The sequence below is a fragment of the Lepisosteus oculatus genome, chromosome 23, assembly GCF_040954835.1.
Source record: "Lepisosteus oculatus isolate fLepOcu1 chromosome 23, fLepOcu1.hap2, whole genome shotgun sequence".
In the NCBI taxonomy this organism is placed as follows: Eukaryota; Metazoa; Chordata; class Actinopteri; order Semionotiformes; family Lepisosteidae; genus Lepisosteus; species Lepisosteus oculatus.
This window is the reverse complement of record NC_090718.1, coordinates 10,436,136-10,461,759: the sequence shown is the minus strand read 5'-3', so window position 1 is coordinate 10,461,759 and position 25,624 is coordinate 10,436,136. Positions and strand designations below refer to the sequence as shown.

Here is a 25,624-nt window from a genome sequence, read left to right as displayed (position 1 = left end):
ATTAAATAAGCAGGGTAGACTGCATACTGCAACAATATTAAAAACAACAACAATACTAATAACAACAATTTAGATACAATAAGAATGCTGTTCATGGCATTAGAGCTATTTTGAAAAAACAAAATAAGTGCTACAGTAACAGAACAAAAAACAAAACAGGATGCATGATAACTCATATTTGCAAAACTTTCCAGTTTATTCAAAGCATTCATTATTCTTTGGCTGTTAGCGATATATTTCGCTCATCTTTATTGCGGGTGGGGGGAGGCGATATCGCCGTTGCTACGGTAACATATCCCAACAGAAAGTTCTGGCTTCAACGACGCTTGTGATTGGCTCCCTGCTACTGTATTTCCTGCTTTCCCCAATAACTGCAAACTGTGGAAATTGAACTGAGAAGTCCCTTTCCTTTTAACTCACATTTTTTAATTCAGTTTTGTAACTCTTAACCTGGTTCAAAACATGCTGAAGGAAGATGAAGATCTTGACAGGTTTCTTAAGCGCGTTGATGAGATAAGTATGTACCAAAGTCACACAACTGGCTAATGGAATTTTGTTTTAGGTTTTTTTTTTTGTGGGGTTTGCTTACCGTTTGTGCAATATGAGATATCTTGTTCTTGCTTATGATTTTTTTAATTAGATTTTTTTTGTTTTATCCTCTATCTTTTTATTTCTAGGATAACTAGCGTCCGTCAAGTATATGGGTGCAATTCTCAGATCAATCAGTTACTAACAACTCAACGGCTGCTAGCTTAGCCATCTCTTCCCAGTTGCAAACTCTATTATTTACCGTATAAATGTTTCTAGAAGTAATGATTGATTTGCATACATTTTGCAGATTTGCACCAGGTTTCTAAGTGCACTCTCTTACAGCATTCCACATCCTTTTTATTAAATGTAATCTCTTAATTATTCATTCAAACTGTTATTATTGCCTCCTATTTTATGAATTACCTTTGATGCACGTTTTCATCATAAAGAGTTTCACAATGAGTCCAGTGCTAAGAAAGCATTGAAAAAATACATCAGAATATTATACATATTATCAATGATAATAAGTGAAAATGTAGGCATTAATGTATTTTAATGTATTTTTTAATGTATTTTAAATACATTAAATATGTTAATGTATTTTAAATGAAGCTTTTTTAACAAATACATATTATATAATATAAAGAATAAATGTTTCTGCCATAATATGACATCAGGTTCAATAACCATAGCTTACAGTAAGATAATAAAATAATAATATACATGTAAAAGCTGGGCAAAGTATTCTGAGGTTCAGTACTGCTGGAGAGAGCATCACATTCCCCCGGTTTCCTTTTCTCCTCATGTCTCTGGCCCTTTTGCTCCACAAGGTGGGCTGGTTAAAGAGCTGAACTCGTCTGATCCTGTGAGCCAGGAGAAGGCTGTGGTGAAAGCAGATGAGCTCATATCTGCCTTCGAAGAGCAAGGCGGCGCCGAGGAGCCCTGTAAGACCAGAATCAATCGGACGGTGATTAACACACGCCCGCCACCGCGCCTGACATCTCCTCAAGTAAGGTCCCAGGAGTCTCTTCCCTACCGAGTCGTACATCTCTGTCCACAAAGAACGTAAGCGTTTTATATTTAACGTCGAGCGAACTCAACAGACCTTTCCTGCACAAGAAGGCAATATCAGCAAGAGCAGACGTGTAGTAGTGGAGTTTATTGCCAATGTAGACATACATTGGAATTCGTAGACAACAGGAACAATCAATTTGTTGTGGAACAATAAATATGTAGTAGTGAGACTAAACAAATAAAATAAAATAAACATAGCAGACCATGCAAAAAGTGCAGAGTGCAGATGTGTGTATAGGCACTGCAGTTAGCTGTTGAGGATGCCTGCTGCAGTGGGATAGAAGCTGGTCTTGAGCCTAGTGCTCCTTGCTTTAATGCTGCGGTATCGCTTGCCAGAGGGTAGAGGGTGAACAGTTTGTGGCCTAGGATGGTTGGGATCCTAAATGTCTAAAGCTAAGGAAGTCTTGTCATTTAATACTGCAGTGGCACTATTCTGCAGGGTGGGAGCTCATCTTTCATATTACAATGCTTCTAAATACAAAATGCATGGTACAGTATCAATGTAATAAAATGCATTTTCTAAAATTAAGCAATTAGGTTGTTTCACCATCTTCCAAAGCTTGTGTGTTTTTTCTTCCTTTGTGAAATGCCCATTGTTTTACATAGGTTAAGCATATAAGAAAGGTTATAAATGACAGCAGGCCACTCTAATATGGTTGCTAATAGCTAAGTTATTCAAGGAAACACATCCAGCCAGGATGTAAGTTTCCATGGCTGACAGGCTCGTAGGCGATATTAGTGCAGCACATTGACTTTGTTCTAATACTTTTTTCTTATATTTTTCAGGGTTTACCGAATGATTCCCAAATTAGCCAAGGTACACTCAAATGTGTTCATCATATTCGTATTAAAAATTGTTGAATATGAAGTTGACATTCAATTCACAGTCTATTATTTGTCATAGAGGTACACAAAACAGTCCTTTAAATATTGCTTAATGGTTCATGGATTTATTTCTCTCTTCTTAATCCGAGTTAATTTCCAGATAAAGTACTTACTTTTTTTATTTTTAGAACAATACATCTTAAAGCCTTACACGTTCTTGGTGTGCTCAGTATCATCAGTATGAGCAATGCCTGAACACAATGAGAATAAAAAAGTAATTTTGAACATTACACATCTGTGTTAATGACTTCATGTTCTCCACGAAACATTATCATTCACTGCATGTTGTGAGCACTTGGTGTCAAAATGGTTTAAAACTCATCAGCCTGGAATCTTAAATGGCAGTGCTACTGCTCATGGTCTCAGAGCAGTCATCCTGGACCTTTATATGATGATAAAAATATTCTGGTGCGTATATGTCTACCTTTTAATATCTCCTTTTTTCTAGAACATTTCTTGAAGATTTTAGAAAAAGATGCAGAAGACAGAAGGAAGAGGAGAAAGGAGAATGAAACTTTAGCAAACGGTGTGCATTTATTAGATAACACACATTCATTCGTACAGGAGACGAAAGTAACTGCAGTAGCACAAAATTCCAACCGTGAAATGTTCAAATCTGAACTTCTAAGGCAATAACTTTAAAACATTATGGCACATATTTCTGAGGATTCTCGGTTGTATTTGAATCCATTTTGTAAATGTATATAACAGCATAGTTGTGCTCTGCACTGAACTGAAGATGTGGCTTCAGAAACTATTGCCAGCTTTATGAGTTAGCTTTTGGCTTTATAACCACTTTAAGGAGGTTTGTAACTATAAATGGAAAAAATACACTGTACTGTAGTTTCTCTTTCAAGAAATGCCATTAACACATCGTCACTTTTTTTTACTGGGATTCATGATGTATTTTATATTGCTTTTCAGCACTAAAAGAAATGGGGAATGAAGCGTTTGCCCAGGGCAACTATGAGACTGCTGTCCAATGCTACAGTGAGGGGCTTGAAAAGCTACGTGACATGCATGTCCTCTACACCAACAGGGCACAGGTCTGAAATGGGACACTGAAAAACATCCCATAATCCACTTACATTCTTTCTCTCGCCCCTGTACACCAGCCGCAGGTAGTCAAAAAACCCCAGGGGGCTTCAGAAGCCAAATAGTAGAGAGACTGTTTATCTCTGTGTTCACCAGGACAGAAACAGGGTGAAGTTTTAAAACTGCCCTTAACTTGTAAGTCGTTATTTTGTAAATCAAGCATTACACGTTTGCAGAGATAAAAATTAGTGACTAATACCCCAGCTCAGTAAATGTGTAAGGTCTAGTGAACAGGTGATCAGTATTTCATGTTTACTTCATGATGACATTAAGACCTAAGTTCCATCTTTGCAAAACTAGAATGCTTAATTGGCAAAATAATGCCTTTCAATTAGAGGGCCATTTTATGTCCTGTCCCGGTAAGCATTGAGTTATGTGGTCACCATGCCCAATAAATTCGAGGAGTCTGTCCAGGAGTGTGATTAAACCAAAGGGAAAAGTGCTTATAAGAGTATCTTATTATGGTTCTTGCAGCAAAAAGTCTAAAATAATCATCCACATTGTCTGTATAATTATCACCATGTGTTTTTTTTTCTGTTTCTTTCTGTTGTAGGCCTATATTAAGCTGAAGAAATACAAGGAGGCTATCAGTGATTGTGACTGGGCCTTGAGGGTATGTTTGAAATATAACAGAGCTCTGGCTGTCCAGACCTTAAAGCTGCCTGTCATCTAAACAAATGTCATGTAAGAAATTCAGATCTGACACTGATGTACCAAAGGACTTTACATCTAGGTCTAGTGGGATGCTTAATTTCTCTTTGCCCTTTGCATGTATGTTTGTTTTGCACTGATTCAGAACTCTGGTAGAAATGAGGAATTTGCTTCTGCGATGAAATAACACAACACGCTCTAAACATGACTGTGAAAGCTGTGAAAATGATTTGATTATTATTACAATCATTTTGAGTGGTTCAGTGGTGCAGTGGTTACCGTTGCTACCTCCCTGCGCTGGGGCTCTGGGTTCAACTCTGGACCTGGGTTTATATCTGTGTGGAGTTTGCATGTTCTCCTCAGATCTGTGTGGGTTTCCTCCAGATACTTCAGTTTCTTCCTACCGTTCAAAGACTTACTGGTAGCTTAATTGGCTTCTGGTTAAATTGGCTTTGGTGTGATGTGTGTGTGTCTGTGTGTCTGTCCTCCGATGGACTGGTGTTCCTTTCAGGGTGTGCCCTGCCTTGTGCTCATTGCTTGCTATAATTAGCTCCAGCTCCCCACAACCCTGAACTGCAAAATGTGGTTAGAAAATTGATAGTTGGAAGTACAATTTTTTTTAAAAGCCCTGCTATGTACAATCTTTGAAAAGGTTAAGAAGTCATGAAAAACTCCCTATTTCCAAGCAAGTTTCAATCAGTGCTTTTAAAATTCACAAATATCCCAAAACCTTTTTTATTTTTCACGCAGCTATTAATATTAGTAGCAGTGGTATTACAGTTTACCTTCAATACAAACTGCAAAGTGGTCAAATTAATCATTAGGGCTCTAAGAAGTAACAGAAAGTTTATTTTCATGCGCTAAGCAAAAGCCCGATCACATTTTAAAGAAAGTTATGAAAAAGTCAAAAGGGTGTTTTTCAGGTGAGATGACATTGCAGCATTCAACACAGATGCAGTGTCAAATATAGACGTGCAAATTTAACACATCTTTTCAATAGTTTTTTTTTCTGTTCATCCTGTTGATCATTTGGTTAGGATCTTTTAGAATACAGGATGAATCAGCTTTACACTACAGAATTGAGTTCTTCATGAGGAGCCTGTTTTTCACTTGATATGTGCTGAAGACTTTCCTGTTTCAGTGGCATGCATTATTGCCATAAATAAAATGCTGGCTTCACAAAAATGGTTAATGTCGGTTTTCTCTGTCCTTTTTCCTTATTGTTTTATTCTTTGTGATCTCCTGCAGTGCAGTGCTAATTGTATAAAAGCCTACGTTCATATGGGAAAAGCTAACCTGGCCCTAAACAATTATGAAGAGGTAAGAATGTTATAATTTCATTTCAATCCAAAATTGAAATCAAGTCCATGCTTTTGGTTAGTGGCATATTCTATTCATTATTATGTTGGGGAATTGAAATGTTGAACTTCCCCAGAATTGGATTTAATTTAATAATGGATCATGGTTGGCTTTCGTGCATGATGGAATTGAATTCTGGGGGAAATGTAGGAAGGTCAGATGGTACGAACCCAAACTGGAATTCTATCTAGAATACTAAGGATAAAGCCCATACTGGGAAAATGGGATCTTAAATGACCAGGTGATTGAGACCTTGGCACTGCTAATGAATAATATCTGTATGCAAATATCGTAACAAGTGTCCATCAAAAATACATATAGTACTTTTACCCTATTTTCAGTATCTTTGGTTTTAAAGAGTTCTCAGTAAAGTTTTGTTAGTGACTGAATCATTATTTTCATGGGAATGCTAACAGCTGTTGCACAGTACAGCTTCCTAAAGTGAAATATTTCTGTGTGACGCTTCAGTGAATTGTGAACCTCCAGTGACCACGTCTGACACCTTTCTAAGTAACACAAATAAGAATTCTTTGCTGTTTTGCTTTTTTCGATGTTGCAAAAAGATCTCATTTTCATATGCCATTTTTAGGCTCGAAAAAGTTATAAGAAGATACTGGACATTGAGCCTAAAAGAGCTAACTTAGTTAAGGGTAAGTTTTGCATTTGTAAGATTTTAAGTCTTGTGTGTTCAGTCAACAGAGACACGTTTCACTCCTGAATAGTCAAGTTCAAGTTCAAGCACACAACCACTTTGTTTTATTCTCACAGCATATATAGTTTTGCCCATGTTGCAGTATCTGTTCGTACACATCTGTGTTTATATTTAGTGCTGCCAGCATACCAAGGGTATGAATCTCATGCTAAAGAGAAATCAGTTAAACTAGAGCTCATTCTGTATTCTTTCACCCATAAAACATACTGAAATCTTGGGCTGTGGTCGTTTTGGAAAGCTAAAAAGGTATGCAACATCTTTCTTTCGAACTTCCACAATCAAATATTATATTGTAATGATTTTTTGTCATTTCTTTTACAAAGCCAAGGCTACTTTTTAAAATAAAGGCAATTTCTTCTTTAAAAAGGCTTCACTTTTTAAAGGGAATAAGGGATTTGTTCATTCTCTGTGCAAAACACTGTGTGTATTCATGGAGGATTACATTTCCGTGTATAGAGCTCAAAGGATTTAGAAATCCAAGTGTAAGTTTGCCAATGTTTACTTCAGCAGCTTGTTATTCAGAGCTAAAAAACTAATTCAATCCTAAAACAATTTTTGGCATCATTTAATTCTGTGTGCTTGTTTTTATGGGTAGGTACTCTCTGGGGTTGAAAACCTAGCGACTGAAACTTCATCAAATGTCCTACAGATCAAGTTATGATACAGAAAATGTATTCGCTTTCATTCCTATATATAGCAAAACAAGGTATCTGCTCTGCATTTATTAACATACATCTTAAAAGGTTAGGCAGACAAAAGCACATATTTTGACAGCTCTATTTTACTAATTTAAAAACTGCAGGTGGTACTCTGTATGACTCAAAAAAATATACCATACCCCCCAGCAACAAAACAACTTACTGCAAAGACTAGATTTTTCCAAAGAAACTTATTCTAACAAACACCATTTGTAGAATGTGTTAGAATTTGTCGAATTTGTTGTAAATGCTGCTTAATTCTATTATATATTACAGTACATTTCTGTTTATTTCGGAAGTATTTTGTTGTGCCAGAGTTAATATACAGTAGTTTTTTCCAAATGTATTCATATACCTGATGAGATAGGTCAAATAACAGAAAGATTTACAGGTTGGAAATGTCTCTTTAATTTAAAAAAAAATGTACAGTGTCTATATTTTAGTAAATATAGTAGCCATATTCGCAATGCAAAGAACACAGGCAGAAAACATGAGGGTCACATTTATTGACTTTTTTGGAGGAGTAGTTTGTTCCGGAAAGTGTTTTGAAAGAGACTGTTTTCTTGCTGGTAAATAGCTTAGGTGTCTGGCCACCGATAGAGGACATGAGGAAGACTAGTTGGAGCTCAAGGAGTTTAAATTGTAACTTTTACATTGTTTCCCTGCAATGTGAAATAAAAGAGCACTGTTTTTTTTTACATTACGGCTGTTTTTGTATCTGTTTTTACTGAGATTTGCCTATTTTAAAGATTCTGTTATAGCACCCTGATTCTAGGTATGTCACAGAAAATCTGTGTTTTTAAAGTCATTAGGTTATGTTTATTTCTGGGTGGGATACATTCGGAAGGCATTTGTTAATATCTACTGTACATCAGATGATAATATATGAATCTGTAAAAGAGCAGTAATAGAGTAAAAGAGCAGGATGGTAAAACATTCAAAACTCCACCATTGGAAAGGAGTCTACTTGTGGGCAAGAGTAACTGTGAATGTTCTGTGATTGGTACTCTCTCTTTAGTTTTTTGTATAGACAAGATATCTGCATAGAAAAAAAAGATGAATGAAAATATTGTGAGCACAGAGTACTTTCCCTGAGCATTTTACATGGCCTTGGACTGAGTTTTACGACTCCAAAGTCATGGAGCGGGGCAACATTAAAATCTACAAGGCTACACGAAAAGCTTTTAATGCCCTTGTGCGCAGAGTTAATTTTGGCAACAAAAAAATATTTACATTCTTTGTGCTTCACTGAAGAGTGAAATTAAACTGCTGAAAGATGCAGGACTGGAAGTCTGAAAATCACGTTTGTGTTCAAACAAGGTCCGTTTAGCACAATCAAGTGATTTGGGTGGTATCTTTATGTGTGTACGCGTGCACAGCAATTTGCCAGTATCTTTGCGGCTTCAACAAATCTGAAAAAACACCCAGGGTGCACCACATGAAGAGCAATATGTACAAGTATAACTGCACACAGATAATCAAAAGACTCCTGCTATTTTTCCTACATTCATTTTAAGGCACATCAGGGGGCATCAGGCATTAGAAGCTCTGATCCTAATATTTCAGTGAAGAAGCTATTACCGAGGAGTGAGGAAGCCCAAAAGCACTGTGCTGCTCAGCTGAGAACTAAAGAGGGTAGCAAGGGGAGGGAAATCTTTGTTTCCAGCTGCTTGTGGTGCATATGTTAAAGAATCATGGAACCTAAAGGTTTTTATATTTTCTGTAGTTATTTTTTTAAAATTCATTTTTATTAAAATAAGGCGCCTAAAAGACTATAAGGTAAAGAGGAACTGGAAGATGAAATGGTGTGGTCCGTGGTGTCATTTTATTTATTGTATTTTTAATTCTCAATTAAACCTGTTGTGTTAATTGTGCCAACAGAAGACAATACATTCTCGCAGCAGCTATTCTGTTGGGATCCAAGACTGTGTTTTACAATTAATCTTTAGACCCAGTAGAAACTATGGGAGTTTTGTTTCTGCTTCAATTAAATGCATTTTTTAGATGATTCTGGCCAGTTGACAGTTTTTACTGCTCTTCTGCTATTTGGTTTGTCTCTCCCCCTTTTTGTAGAGTATTTGAATGAAGTGGATTTAGAAGAAAAGAAGGAATCCCAGGAAAAGGAAGCACAGGAAGAGTTTGAACAAGGAAAAGAAAATGCAATGTCGGTGCTCGAGCTCCTTCAGAAGCTAGAAAAGCCTGATCAGATCAGTCTGTACTATGCTGGTGGCATACGCCTTTTATCAGAAACAATTCGACATTGTAAGTACAGCCATTCTCTTAATTTCATCTTTTTTTTCCAGCAGACCATTGAAGGCAAAGTGTCGTATTCTTTTAATGAAGCTTAATGGTAAACAATAAGCTTGACATGGCCATGTTTTATAGAAGGATCTTGTGATAAACACTTATTCCCACTTATTGATATTTGCTAGTGTAGTGTGAAGTCTCAATTGGTAGACATTGGTGGAAAAGTCTTAGTAATACTCAGAAGACTTAAAGTGTAAAGATTACATTTTTAGTTTCAGGCTTTCTATTAGAGGCACAACCCATTGTGCCTAAGATCCAAACAACTTGGCGAAAAAGAGTTTCAACCATTTGACTTATATTGGGTTTTCAAGTTCACTGGTCGTACAGTTTTGTGCTTTATATTGCTTTGTAAGCACACACCATAGCAACAAACAGTTTTGATAAACCGGCAGCACTGTTTGGGTCAGGTTTTATTTTTTCCGACTGCAGAGAGGTCTGCAGAAACAACAACAACAGAAAAAAAAATAACTGCGGACAAAGCAGTTCCTTTTTTATGTCCAATGTTTGTTTCACACATTGAGTTTGACCCAGAGTGAGGGTCCTTGGGATTTCTCTGCTTTCACTGGAGACCACGTCAATTGTCAGATCCCATCAAGCAGCAGGCTGCCCAGATCTGAGGGAAGTTCATCCTTTGGCCAGACTGGGGTAAAGTCAGTCAGAGTCAGAGTCCCGTGACAGCAAAAGCAGTCTGGAGAGAAGAGCAGCCATTAAAAGAAACTCAGTGGCATATTTGTTTTCCTCTTTCCCATCGTTCCCTTATTATTAGTATTTCCAGCACCTGTTGCAAAAATATTCATTGAAGACACCATGCAGGAAACCTAAATAAGATTCAATATTCAGCCCCCAACTTAAAGCACAGCAGTAGATGAATGGGAATGATCCTTTTGAGGAAATCTAGTGTGTGCACAAAATAAAAGGTGTCTAGAATAGCATTTGCACCCCTGTATAAGGTGGTATTTTGTATTCTTTTAATACAAAAGGCCATTGTGTGTCCTTTTTGGAAAAAAATGCAGAAAGCTCTAGTTATGCCTTTTTTAAATCATTGACAAATAATACTGATTGCTCTGGTAACAACACTGTGCATGTGCTGTGTGCATAACTGTCAATGTTTTTTTGATTCCTCAGAGGAGAATCAGATAGTTTATGCAAAAGGTTCTCAGGCTTAATCTAATTAAAAAGACCACTGATTGCTGTCTAAAAAAAAAACCAAGAAAAGCTACTTTATTCAGTATTTAAATTAGGAAAACCATCTATACTGTATATTGTTTACAGATACACTTCATTAATTTTATCTGTCGTGGTCTCTTTTGACCTTGACATTAGGTATTCAAGTTCTAAAACTCACCAGGTATCTTCTGTAATGACACACCTGCCAAATGCTTGCAAAGCTGTATCACTGGGTTGACGTTATCTTGTATTTATCACAGGCACGGAGCAGACTCTTTTCCGAATAAACAATGGGTTCAGTATCATCAACGGCAATAACATTGTAAGAAGGTAAGGAGACTTGTAAGCAGAGCATGACAATCCTCTAAAAACACAACTCTGTCAGTACCAGCTAAGACAGCGGAGAGGACAAAACAAAACTATCACTGCCAAAACACCTGGTGTTCTTCAAAGTCTCTTTGTGCAGGACTGCTGCCTTGCGCTCAGCAAAAAAGGAGTTACTTGTTTCATTTTTCAAAAACACACCTCTGAAAATAAGCTCCTGTGTAAGTCAGCTTTACTTTGCTAAACACTGTTCTTTTTGTTCTTTTTGGCTGAGTTGGAGCACCATAAACACAAAGATTATTTTTATTTGTGGATTGTTAAATAGTAGATGCAATTACATCTCACCTGCTGAGGATAACCTGACATTCTATTCTCATTCATTGACATCATTCTTTACTACAGAGTTTTTAATATTTACACAAACTGCAACTCAATTTGGAGCATCAAGCTGAAGCATTTTATTTCAAAGACAAACCAGAACAAGTAGACAGTAGTCAGCAACCCTAGCCTTTTCCCAATTACAAAGTGTTGTAAACTTTTAATTGTTTCCTTATATTAAATTTGTGTGATAATAATTTTAGTGGATTATTATCACAATATGCTGGTATGTATTTACAGCAGTCGAGTTCAAATGACTAATTAAAAGTTTTTATTTGAAAAATGTAATTGGTATGATGTAGGAGGTTACTCTATAATGTCTTCTAAAGTAAACATTAGACAAAATGGCAGAAATGTTTTTGACAGTGTCTCTCAGTGGATGCTACTTTGTGAATATGGTTTCCATTCAAATTCCGATTTAATATGAGCTTGAAAAATGACCTAATAGACCCAGAGACTTTTCCTGGAAAAGGTAAATTGTCCTTAAAAATGTCACAGTTGTTTAGATAAATCTTAAATGGCCTCAGTACAGCATGCCCCTGTGTTTTCTTGTTTTGTAATCACTGTAAATGTTATAGTTCTGAAAGTGTCAGTAATCCAAAGAGTATACTATCTGAATGAGTATATGGTATAAAAAAATACATAAAATATGTAAATATAAAATCATGGAGGAAAGGAGTTATCCATTTTACATTTGTTAATTATGTCATCACCGGTATGTGCCATCCTAGAAATAATCATTTAGTGGAACTTTTAAAAAGATTTGTTCAGTGTAATTTTTTAAAATTTCATTTCATTAAAACTTATTCTTTGAAAATAATGGCCGTCTAAAAACTGAAGTCTCAGCTAGGCTTTGCATTCTGGCTCATTGCTTCCACGATTAACTTAACACAAATAAATGGACATTTGCATCTGGGTTATTTTCAGGAGCCTTGCGATGCAATCTGCAGAGCCACATTGTGATGAATTGTGCACGTCTGTCCTCGAGCTCTGGAAGGCCGTTTGCAAAGGAAATGGTATGCAGACTAGTTTCCAATTCAGTACTTCTCAGTCTGTCTCTTTTTTTATGAAAAATGTTTGAAATATAATCTAATAAGGAGGTTACACACAATGTTGATGTTTTATGCATTTTGGGAGTCAGATGTGTACCGTTTCTAAGAGAATGGGATATCAGAAGTCTATCTTGTTAATATCATTTGCAGAAGAAAACCAGCAGCTCTTGATACACTATTCTGGCAAGCACCTGGTCAGCTTGTTACCATCACGAACCTGTAGAATACAGACAGAGTGCATGAATTTGCTTGGCCTTTATACACAGACCCAATATGGAAGGAGATTGGTTCTTCAAAATCTTGACCTGTACGAGTAAGTTTTGCAATTTTCATCACTCTGACATATTCCTTTTACTTTGCTACAGGAGTTTCATTCAGTTCTAAAGAACACTTCTGTACTGGATAATGTGATTGTAAAAATTAAATTGGCTTTTGTATACCACTAATGGTACTAGTAATCGGTAGGGATCGGCAATTTCTCTTTCTATGAAAAGTCAGATCCCCGAGAATGGGTTTGAAACAGCTTTAAAATTATGAAGAGCTCGTAATTTTCCTATTGCCTTCTGCAATAAGTCCAATACTGTAAAGAACAGAAATACACTAAAACTGATCTATAACCCCTTTTAACTGTAAGATTCTAAAGGATATCAATATGGATTTAGAAAAGTTTTGATGCTTAAGTAACTAGAGTAATTGGCAGCAAATGTAATGGATACATACAGATACAATGTACTTAGATTTGAGAAAGTCTTAATAACGTTTTTTAAAAAATCAAGATTTGCAGGGTGTAGACATTAATTTTATTATAAGTACTTGGATTTAAATTTGATTAATGGAAAGGAAAAAATACAGCTAATGGGTGAATTCTCAAAACAGGATAATCTGATTAGTAAAGTACTACTGTACATACAGTAGATCTGCAAAGGAACAAGTAATAGGTTTATTCCATGCTGAAAAAAAGAAGAAAGAGAACACAACGTTTCGGCCGTGGAGCCTTCTTCAGGTGTCAAGTAGATCTGTATCACAGATGGATGGAAAAAGACTGTATTAACACTACCGTATTGGTAGCAATGGTCTGTGAACTAGTGAAAAAAAAAAGAATTAGTAAGCAATTGAGAACCTGCAAAAGAAATTCAAAAAGACTTAGGACTGGGCAAATCTCTGACATATGGCATTTAATGTTGATATGTGTAGAGTATTGTGCACAGGTAGTAAAAACGCCCATTATAAAAATAAGATTGGATTGTTGTGCTTGATGAGTCTACTATTGAAAAAAACTGGTAATCAACTGTACATTCTTTGGAGAAGCATGAAATGGTATTTTGTTTAAAACAAGAGATGTTACATTAAAACTGTCCAATGCACTAGTTATATGTGTATCCAGTTTAGTCACCATATTCCAAAAAATATAGTTCACAAATAAATCAGTCTATAGAAGAGCAATCAAGTACATTTGCATATTCAGAAGAATGGCCCATCTTTGAGAACCGAACAGAGAAGGCTGTGGAGAGACCCACTTGAAGCATACTGTACCAAATCGACAGCGAAACATGAAAAAGAACACAGTTAGAAACTATAAGGAACGACATCCGAAACTGAGAACAGGAGGCACTTTTTTGCTGGAAGAGTTTCACATGAAGGGAACAAGCTCATTTGGCCATGCTGTTGAAGTACATACAGTGGCTTTCAAGAGCGATCGGAGCAGATGCTCAGATCAAAAAGCTATAAGTAACCAAATGAGCTATAGGGGCCATTCAGCCTCCTTGAAGAAGCACTTGAAAGAGTTTCTCACTGTGAAACGCATGATAAAAATGGTTCATGGGAATTTTAGCAAATGGCTGGTGCAATAGTGCAAGAATGCGGGTGGTCTTTAAAATGATCAAAGCCCGTCTTTGATGCACTGATATTTTTTAAGTTTTGATTATGAATATTTGCAAGACATATGTGTACAGCTTGGCTTTCTTGTGAGGCTTCTTTTCCCCTTGCTTAGATGTAACTATTTTTTTTTGCACAGTGCTTATCTCTATATTTCAGGATTGATAAGAAGACCAAGATTTATGCTCAGTGTACTACTGGTCTGTTACCAGTCACTGACACAGCTTGGAGGCCAAAGGGGAAACTATTTACTGGCTCAGGATTTTAAGTAACAGACATGATAAAAAATGAATCAAATGAGGAGTTTGCTTCGTGTGCATAAAAAAACTGAGTTATTAAGATGCTTCCAGAGAAATGCTTTTTTCATTTTTGATGTAGGTTAATATAAGTCTTTTAACCCTCCTGTAAACTTTTAAGTAATGAGAATGATGGAGTGAAATTATGATTTAATGCAGTTGCTAGAAAGTGCAGGAATGTTCACAGTTCAATGAACATGTTATGAATGATGCAAATGCATCATTTCTTATTCATGTTTTTTTTTAATTCAGCCATATTCGCATATGACACAAAGTTCATTGACTTTGACAAGGTCCTTCAGATTTCACATTGCTGCTAACTGGAAACACTCTGTAATCTCATTTTACAGCTTTGGGTAGCTTGTGTTATTTTTCTTTAAAATATCTGCTCAATTCTTATCATTTTTAGGTTGGTGGAAAACCTGTTGGGGTTTATACGTGATAAAGATACCACTGCAATATGTGCCATGACTATTTTGGGCCACTTGGCAGCTGAAAATAAGTAAGTACTTTAGTACATTTGCCAAAATGTGCAAGCTGGCCATATCTACAAGAGCCTTGCACTGCATTACCAACACAGTCTTGTTTCAATTCCAGCACTTTAAAGCATAACAATATTTTTGCTTGTACTGTATGTGCTGAGTGACCAAACACAAGAGAAAAAACACATTCATCTCAGAGTCAGATTGCAATTTGCCACTATCAACATGAAGTTTCACAAACCTAAAAATTAATTCTGTCAGACAAGAAATATGGGAGACGCTCTGTTGTTCCAGATCGGAATGCCAGCTAAATAAGATACTTCTAACAGATGTATCAACTCTGTATCTTACGTTAAGAAGTAAATACAAATATTTCATATAGACAAGATGTGGAATTGAACATGAGCAATATGTAGGGAATGTCAGCATTACAAGGTGTGTAGCTTAATATCATCCTTTTATTTAGTCACTGGTGTAATACACCCACTTTTTCATATTTAAGTGTTTTCTTTCCACATTAAATTCAAGTCCTGTATGAGTTTGCTGAAGCAATAAGTTACTAACCAAAAAAAAAGCCTTAATCAAGTTGTTCTGTCCCATGAATTAGAAATTAATGGTGTTTTGAACTAAAGTTTGAGTGGGATGACAGCAACAAAGTTCTCTTTCACCACTGTTACTCTCACACTTAATCCTCCTTGACATCACTTCCTAAAAAGTTATAAATATCACAGTAAAGACACGCTCTTCCTTGCATTTGTCTGTCTGAGAAATGAATTTGTCATAAAAAAAATATTCTTAAATTACAGGAGGTAGGCGTTCAGGGAAACACGAGTATATGAATTGAGAATTGATTAATAAAAAGGAAAAAGAGTGTGCTCTTAAGAGCTCAGAGCTCTAACTGGGGTGATGTAATTAATGGAGTACCACAGGTATCTGTAGGTCCATTGCTCTTTGAAATTTATGTCAAAGATCTAGATTATGCAGCTGGGGTTAAGGGCCTCGCTCAGGAGCCCAACAGAGTAGGAATCCTCTACCAGCCGCGGGATTTGAGCAGGTAGCCTTCCAGCCACAGGCGCAGATCCTTAGCCACAGAGCCACCGCTCCGCCCACTTTAATCCTCTTTTCAGATTCCTCTCTAGAATTGAGGAACTCTATATCAATACATATCATCATCGCTGCACTTCGTGTGATTTGTGTGAAAAATCAGTCCTCACTCACATTATAAATAAAGGTTACTTGAAATCTCCACATATGAAGACCCAGTTCACAATCTGTGCTGCTCATATTTCTAGTTACTCAAACCAAGTCGCCAACTCATTGTATTATTTACTGTATTACACTGTATTGTATTTTTCTTAAATCTTAATTCTTAGTTTTGATTTGTGTTCCCACTGGGTTCTTTTGGGAGTTTTAACTTCCTCATCCTAGGGCTAGGTTGTTAACTCTGTCAGGTGGGTTAAACCAAAACTTGTCTCATGTCTAATTTCTCAATAAACATTCCTAAACCTTTCTTATTGGGTTTTATTATTCTTTGTTAAAAGAAACTGCTGTAACTCTAAAACAGCACAGTTAACTCCACTGTAGCAAGAACAAGCCACAACAATTTTATATTGTTTTTAGTATTTGCTGCAGATAACAGTTCCTCATTCTGTCTCAGTTCAGAAGTCCACATTGTCCACTAGGAGTCAAACAACTAATTAGGCTTGGCTATAGATTAATTGCCAGTTCTATTATTTTAATTCTCTTGAGGATATGAAAAAAAGCTGTCCTTTACTTGAATTTGTTATAATTATGCTGGTTAATTAGAAGTTAATATATTAGATTTGTCATACTTTCACCTTCTAATCATTTTCATTACAATTACATACAGTAAACACTGGGTCTGTCGATGTATTATAAGAATGTACAGTGCCCCAAAGATTTAAAGTGGTAATCCAGTAAAGTGCATGTAAAAAGTATTTAGATATGACAAATTTATTGGAAAACGTGTAATATAAAATTGATTTGCTTTGAGATGACTGATGAGGAGTTGCTGGTAGGGATTAATATTATTATATGACAGACAAAGCCATCATTGTTAGTTTTATCCTGCTAATGAATGCATTAAGTGTAACAGAGTTCAATCACACAGATATTCCTCTGCATTGTTCTTCTGGGAATAGCACAATAAACCAGTTTGGCTGTAGTGTACTTATATAAATCTTTATGGTGCACTTTTGCTTATAATATGATACTGTTCTAATTTTATTAATGCATTTCAATTGATTTGATTAAAACTGAATGTATATGCAAATATGTTTTCTCCTGTGTTATTCTCTCCTGTAAGATTTAGAGTTCTTTTCAGAGAAAACTTCACTACAATGTTCGTGCCTCCATTTGCAGACTTGCTGGTAAGATTTTTTGTGTCAGACTCAAATAAACAGAGGGTGTTTAATATTATGACCTTCAAGTCAAGTCAAGTTTATTGTCATTATACTCATATACAGGTATATGGTATAATGAAATGCTATTTAGCTAGCCATCAGACAATAAGTAGTACAAAAAAACAATACAATTATATAATAAAAGAAAGACAGAGACAACAGGCAGTGTGCAAAACAACAACAGGCAATGTGCAAAACAACATCAGATGTGCAAAAACATACATCAACAGAATGAAATAAAGGATAGAAAATTATGGGGAGTGAGGTTTTTGACATGTGAGGTAGAGGTAGATTTCAATGTGTGTTTGAGGTTTTGGTAAGAAAGAAGGCACTGTGAGGTTCAGGTCGTAGGTGAGAGAGACTGGGAGTTTAATAGTTTGATAGTGCGGGGGTAAAAACTGTCTCTGAGTCTGGTAGTCTGGGCCCGAATGCTCCGATGGTAGAGGGTCATACAGTCTGTACCTGGGGTGTGTGGGGTCTTTGATGATGCTTTCCTCAAGACCTTGCTCGGTTAAGTGGACATTGTTCTGTTCCCTTTTTATATTTAAGTTTATTAGTATCTTAATTGCAATTTCACGTTTTAATTTTTTAAATTAATACTCCTGTAATGCGATTGAAAACTTGCTTTTAATTAGAAATGTGATTACTTACACTGAATGTACAGAAACAAATCTTGTTCCCAATTAAATCATATTGTATTTGAACAAACTGTCCTGACCCAGAGACCTACAGTACGTTATGCTTTCTGCTCTTTTCTGCCTGCAGCAAAATATCTCCTCAGTGGACGAGACGATGATTCCACTGTGCATTTCAATGATGAACAGTATGACAGAAGATAATGTCATTCGAGGAAAGATAGCCAGCTGCCAGGAATTCTGGGATGTCTGTCTCATCACCATGGTAAAAAGTCCACTAAAAATACACAATGGGAGTGTGTCTGGAATGCTGGTTCTCCTGTGTGGTTTGCTTAACAGAAACAATGTTACATGACAGTACATCACATGTAAAGCCTCCTGTGTAAAACCATCATCATAAATATGTTTTTTTTTTCCTTCAGGATGATTGTGCACTCTGTTCCCCTGACAAATCCTCTAAGCACTGCGATCTGTTATTTGCATTGCTGGGGTTTATGATGAACCTCTCCATGGAAATCACTCTGGCAGTTGAAGTAAGATAATGTCCCGCATTGTCTGGTTTGCTACCTTGTATTTGACTCACTGAATTGTGTGATACAGATCGGTCCTTAAGCTAGTTATATTCCATTTTTGCTCACTTAATAAGCCGAGGTTAAGAGTGACATCCTAGATCCTCCTCAAGTTGGCTTTCTCCATTTACAAAATTTTCTTGTAATATCAAAGGTGTCTTTTGAAGGTGGGTTTCAATAATGCTATCTTATTTTCCCCACTGTTCAATTCCTTTCAATTTAAAAAATGTCAATTTTAAATTTCAGGAAAAAGCGGTTCACATCACTGCCAGATGTTTAACACAGCTATGCGGTTCAGATGGGGGGATTATCACAGTGAGTAGAATAAAATGTTGACAGAAATGGTTTATCTGTTACAGTAGGTATTATTAGGTAAAACTGGTCAAACCTTGGGTTTTGTTTCCAAAAACTAGCAGCAGGTGTTCTCTTCTTTGTACGTGTCCACTTCACTGCCACAAGTGCTCCTGCAACATTCCAAGATCCGAAATGAAATGTATTTTATTGCCAAGTCTGAATACACAAAGATTAAATGAACTCCATCCATCCATCTATTTTCTAACCTCTTCATCTGATTGAGGGTTGTGGGGGAGTCCATCCCTGAAAAGACACACACTCCCAGCAGGACTAAACTAACACCCTTGAGGGAATTCAGTTAATCTTTAATTCCACCATTCTGTTTGAACTTTCTGTCTATATATTACCGTGATGAGTTTTACAAATGGAGGCAAAGTTTAATTTACCGTACATCTGTTTGTTCAAAATAAAGTCATTTTTGTTCACTGAAACAGAGACAATATTCACCGTACCATACTCCAAGAAACAAACGCAATCAGTATTTTTCACTGTCAATGTTTTGCTGAAACTTGTGAGAGCAATACATCATGGTTTTTACACCAAACAGCCGACGTGCGGGTGCTGTTTTTATTTTCTGTCACTGTTTCAATGTCTGTCCTGGAACGACTTGATTTGTTTGGTGTCTGTCTACATTTCATATTTTCACACTTCAGTTTCCTATTTTCGTCTAATAGAGAACAATGGGCCTTCTGAGTCACATTCTCCCACACTCCCCTGCTGCTGCAGAAGAGGCTGTTCAGAAAGGAATTGTGAAGAAAATATTCAGACTTGTTAAGGTACTATCGATAAGGTCTCGGATAAAATAATTTATAAAGATGTTTTTCTGTGTTTTTTGCTTATTCTCCATATAAGAATACGTTTAACTGTTTGAAGAGGGAGTAGTTCCCAACCCTGGTCCTGGAGGCATGTTAGTTTTCAATCCAGCTCATCTCTAAACCTCCAGCACTAACTGCTGACTTAAACAACTGTTTGGACTTTTATTTAACTTGTCTGTTTGGTCAGTCCTGAGTGTGAAAAATACTGTTTGCAACTTCAGCAACTTTGTTCTCAACATTCTCGCCATTATTTCTGACAAAACAACACTTTATTATGATGAACAGACACGGGTGGCAATGGCGATGTGTCAGAGGCTCTTACAACAAATGTTTTTTTCTTCCCTATGAAGAAATCCATTCTGTACCCCTGAATGAGGGCAGTTCTGAAAAACTGGTACAAGGTAGATACCAATTACAAACTCCATTTCACTTTTTAAGAGAAGGGAAATGTACAAATATGACCCAAATATAAAACTGAAGTGGTCCTCATGGACCATCTGGGAACCACTGAAATAGTGTGGCACAGATTTTCTTATTTACAAATTCATTAGAAATATAAGAACAGCATCAGGTTTGAAAGGTAAGGCACCTATACACGCTAATATGTTCACCAGTTTCTTGGTGATTTTCTTATTTACAAATTCATTAGAAATATAAGAACAGCATCAGGTTTGAAAGGTAAGGCACCTATACACGCTAATATGTTCACCAGTATCTTATTTATCTGAGGATCTAGCTGATTTTATATTGACATTTATATAGTTACTTGTCTATATATATAACACTATAGAACACTTCTAAATTCAGGTTAGAATACTGTGTCAGTTTCACCTCACATTGCTGAAGCTTTCTCGCATTTTTGTTAACCTCAAATGTTCTTATTTTTGTATCCACCTGTTTCTTTGTATAATTTTATTTCAGGCTGGAGGGAAGATTACTACTCATTTTTCAGTCAGGACACTCTCAGCCTGTACCAAAGTCAGTCAACAAGCTCGGGAGGAGATAGTGAGAGTTGATAAGAGTAAGCTGGGAGTTTGCACCTCTTTCTTTGACTGTTGTTCAAAATGGCTTTTCATTGACATTGGAGACTTGATGGATGATTCCTGGCAGTGTCTCCAAATAAAGAGACTGTTTATTGAATCACTTCACTTAATACAGAATTTGTAATGGAAAAAAAAAAATGTTTAGTTTGTTTTACTACCATTGTATTTCATAGTCATTATAAAATCAATTTGGAAAATTTTATAAATTGCTAGTTACTGTACACCAGCCGTATTAATTCAAAGCAAAAAAAAATCGAACATTGGAAATTTAATGCATTGAGCTTGTTATTGCATGTTGTTGCATGGATCAAAGAATCCATGCAAAAATTAAACATTTCCTAAAAATTCCCCAAAATAATTCTGTATCATGCACGGTACTGAAGAACTGAAGTTACACCATTTTTATGGTGATATTCTCATTTTCTTTTTTGGCGGGGGAATATGGACACTTGCAGGTAGATTGTATGGACTGAAGTCTGTATCACCACAAAGTCCTTTTGTATGTACAGTATATCAGCATATAGCATGTGTATGTGGTGAGATCAACAACTCCTGCATCAGAGTCAAAATTAGTTTCTCAGCCACCTTCCAGGTCCAAACTATAAAGTGCCTCCTTAGACAGTGATGGGTTTCGCTATTTTAAAAATACAGAATTTAAGGCTGTCAAATTCAGTTGATTTGCATGAATGTGCAATAAATGTATTTGACAGTGGTCTTTACTTTCAAAGTGAATGCTTCATGTATTCAACTTGTATTTTAAAGAGTTACTGTAGATACCCTGATTGTGAAGTCACACAGTCTTCTTCCCCTTAGAGCTTGAAATCTGTTTTTGAAAGAAAAAGCAATTTTACCCTAATCTTATTTTACTTGCAACCATTAACAACATTGGTGGAATATGTTGCCAGCGGACTTTATAGTTGCATTTCCAAAAGGGATTTGGTAGCATGTTTGTTCTACACCAGATTTGGCAAGAGTCTCTTTTGTAGTTCCAAGTCTTTGATTCTATGTACACTATGATCATATTACCCCAGATTCTCATACATCTCTCTTATTTCAAGAATCCAAAGCCAAATCAGATACTACAGCTTCTGGTCCACTGTAAATATGCTGCCTCAGATAATGCACAACCAGTCCTCTATTGAAATCAGTTTCTTGCTTTGCTTCACAGTAACATTGCAAGTGTCCACTCCTTCTCAGTGATTTGCTTTATCTCTCGTTCTGCAGAATTCTCCTCCTTGATGAAACTCCTGAGTATGGATGAGGAGCTGGTTGTTGGAAATGCGGCACTGTGCTTGGGTCACTGCCTGGAGGTCCCAGGAGCTGCTTCCTCTCTCCTGGGCTCCAACATAGTGAAAATTCTACTGAAGCACGCTGGAGGGGATGCCAGCAAAACAGCAGTTCAACAGAACTGTGCCGTAGCTCTAGGCAAGCTCTGCACAGCAGAACCAAGGCATGTTTAAACTATTTAATCTTTAACATTGTTGTCTTTCAGTCCTAAAATTTAGGATTGCATATTGTGACAGTCCTCTGGGTGTGCCGTAAGAGGATCTTTAAAGTAGGTGGGTCTAGGACTCACCCAAATGCAGAACCTTGAAGTTAAAAACATATAGTCCTCTTTGTTTTACAGTGCAGGAAAACAAACTTACTACTAAGCTCCTTTTTGAGCTTCTGACGGATGTCCTCAGTTCCTAACTATTGTAGCTGAAAAGCTAACCTGCTTACCGGCTTCAAAGCACGACACTTTTCAACTCAGTCTCCCCTGTGACTTCTTAAAAACTTTCAAACTCAGGTTTTCAGAAACTCAACGTTCCTCGGGTCCACAGTTCAGTGGTCAGTTCTTCTCCCTCTGGTGAATAGAGCACACAGAGAATCTGCCTTCTGTACAACAGATATTACTAACTGACCAAAAAATCCTCTGTTTCCTGCTATTTAAACACTCACCTGTGTCATCTCACAACTGGTCATGTGACCAAAGGTTTCTGGGGAATGTGGTCCAGAACAGGCTACCATCTTGTTTTAAATTGGTATACCCATTCAAATATGGATTCTCTCTTGATAGTTTTTAAATAAAAACTCAAAATCACAGACAGCTCTCTTTTTGAAGAGAAACAAACTCTGCATATTTATTTTGTCTTTATTATTTTATTTTACAGGCACATGGTCCAACTCAGAGAACTTCATGGCTTGGAAATCCTCAATTCCTGTATGAAGTTTGTCACATGAGGATGTGATTTCTGTTACGGTTCCATAAATGTTTCAGTATTTTCAATTTTTAAAATGTCATTACCTTCTTCATCTGAATACTGTAATATCTGCTGCTTCATTTTCCAGGCGTTTTTCAGTGTTCAGTACTCAGCTTTGTTATTTTTATAATGTATAGGTCTTTTAAAGTTCATCGTGTTATAATGTGTTTGCCCTGTTATTTGGTTGGGTAATTGGCGATCATTCGCCCTGTGAAACAAGTTGTGCCTTTATGCACTGATTTGTATTTTTGTTATTTGTGTACTTTGGAAACAGGTCTGTTTTGTGCCTATGGCTATGAGAACTTTGTTTAATAAATATTAAAAGATGAATAAATGAATGAAAAAGCATAAAGAATGTGAACTTCAATTAAATTCTTTAAGATTGTTCTTCCAAGGTGCATTTTTAACTATTAAACCAAACTTTCAATAGAATTCCATTTGTTTTGTATGACTACTGCTATAAGTGCTCTATCAACTTTAGACATTTATTTTCCCCATTGTTTTTGAGTTCTGATATCTTATGGAGAAACATTTACAGTGCCATTAGAAAAATGAAATGCAGGCAGCAAACACCATTTTCTGATTAATTTAGAAAAACTGAATTAATTTTGAAATTCCAAATACTACTGTCCTGCTTTGCAATACTACAATAGTTGTTATAGTTACTGTAAGTATAGATAATTCAACATGTCAAATGTTTGAAAACCTAATTGTATTTCTTCCCAATCATAGCAGTCTGATGTAAAAAGACCTTATTACTAGATGTATGATACAAGGCTGTATTTTGGGTCTTCATTTGGGTTTATACCTGGATAAGAATTAGTTCTTTGTACTAACACAGACTCCAGTTCTGATGGCTAACATCTCTAAGATTTCTTATGTTTTAAAAATATCTACATTGGTGACCTTCAATATACTGTATACATAAGCATGTATCTTCAAAACATTTTACAAAAGTTAAGACAACTGTAAAAATGCAAACAAAGTGAGGCTAATGCTTAAACAGGTATTTGCTTGTAAATGTTTTATACTTTAACATGTAACTTTATACATGTAGCTTATCCACTTCTGATGTATAAAAATTGGAGTAATAGTGTCACAAGCAAGAGTCCTTGTATGTACTGCTGAGAAATTTAAATTTGTTTTATAATACTTTTCAGGAACTGGGCTGTTCAACATGCACATTAATAACCCTTCAGAAAGGATGTATGTACTGTAAGAAACCCACTGTAATATGTTGAATAGGGAGTTCAGTTTTCCCAATGAAGTGAATTTTGACAAGAAAATCTTCATTGCAGTATCTTATCTCTCTCTTCATTGCACAATCGTATGGAATTAAGTCTTAATCTCTGCATTGATTCAGGTAATGCTGAATATTGCCATAAATAACATAACTTTTTGGAGGACAAACTACATGTGTAGATTTATTTTAAAAAATGAACATACTGAAGTAGTGGGTAGCACTGTGGTGTAGTGGTCAGCATTTCTGCCTTGCAGTATTGGGGCAGTGGGTTCAATTCTAGATGTGGGGTGCTATCTGTGTGGAGTTTGTTTGTTCTCCCTGTGTTCACATGCATGGTCTTAGGAAGCTTGGTCATGTAAAAAAGGGAGAAATGGAAGCGATTCAGTATTTTTCCTCTGGCATGGTATTAAGATATTTTCTAATTTGCTGCTTGTCCTGTTCATATAAGGTTAAGGAAATGTAGATGTGAAATATGAAACGAAACATTGTTTATAATGTTTATTATTCTTTCCAGGATAAAAATAGCATCAAATTGATAACAACATGTTTTTTAAAAGAGATGTTTCTGGCCTGTCCTTTTTCACTGGCAGAGATGCAATATTATGTAGGATCAAATATGCATTAGGACATCTTATACAGAGTTTGTGCCATTGGTCTGGTTCTGCCTATTAGGGTATGTGTCTTTGAAACTCAGGAAAGAGGACTGGCATGGAAAAGGAGAAAATTTAATGGGGTTTACATCCACATTTATATCAATTGCATTATTCTCACTGACAGGCTTGCTTTACCCCATTAGTTTGTAAATGCATTTCTTTCATACCGAGAAAAGCGAAAATTAATTTTAAAAGGGTTATCAAAGCAATTCTGCCTTACTGACACTAACAAGGGAGTGACATTTTGTCTTCACGCTTAATCAGTGTGTACTAAATTTACAGATTCAGAAAATTACAACATCACAAGATTTTTTCTGTGCCCAGGGAATTTCCAACCGTTTGCTCATTAAGACCTATGTTGTCATTTCTACCAGCATCCAATCTTGGTTCCCCAGATATAAAAATGTGCTATTAAGAAAGCCAATTCAATCAATCACAGTGACAATTAAACCATACCGAGCAACTTATATGTTGAAATTAACTCCTCTCAAACCCATCATAGACTAGTGTCATGTTCGCTGAAGTGTCATTTAAGACATGCTGACAAACATACTGAACTATGAAATTGTCCTTTTTGCTTTTGACCAAGATTTTAAATTTAGCTCGTATCGTATCTCCTAGAAATGCAAATAGACTCTGCAGTAAGCTTACTGGGCTCCTGGGATCTTTTGACAAACAGCCTTGAAACTGGCTGAATCTCTAGAATAGTACCCCAGAGCAATGTAATTGAACTGAGTTGTCAGCAAATGCCCGAATTCTT

General features: G+C 36.2%; 1 protein-coding gene across 1 annotated transcript; it reads left to right on the top strand.

The window, feature by feature from the left end:
• Positions 1-320: 320 nt before the first annotated feature.
• On the top strand, positions 321-23,400 carry ttc12 (tetratricopeptide repeat domain 12). Its single transcript, XM_006642283.3, has 21 exons — positions 321-517; positions 1,362-1,540; positions 2,392-2,422; positions 2,939-3,016; positions 3,415-3,536; positions 4,139-4,198; positions 5,485-5,556; positions 6,185-6,245; positions 9,079-9,267; positions 10,740-10,809; positions 12,109-12,197; positions 12,384-12,546; positions 14,814-14,906; positions 17,213-17,276; positions 18,075-18,209; positions 18,367-18,477; positions 18,760-18,828; positions 19,542-19,643; positions 20,604-20,703; positions 21,950-22,175; positions 22,879-23,400. The coding sequence occupies exons 1-21, from the start codon at positions 463-465 to the stop codon at positions 22,946-22,948; spliced, it is 2,139 nt and encodes a 712-aa protein (XP_006642346.3). The 5' UTR covers positions 321-462; the 3' UTR covers positions 22,949-23,400.
• The last annotated feature ends 2,224 nt before the right edge of the window (positions 23,401-25,624 follow it).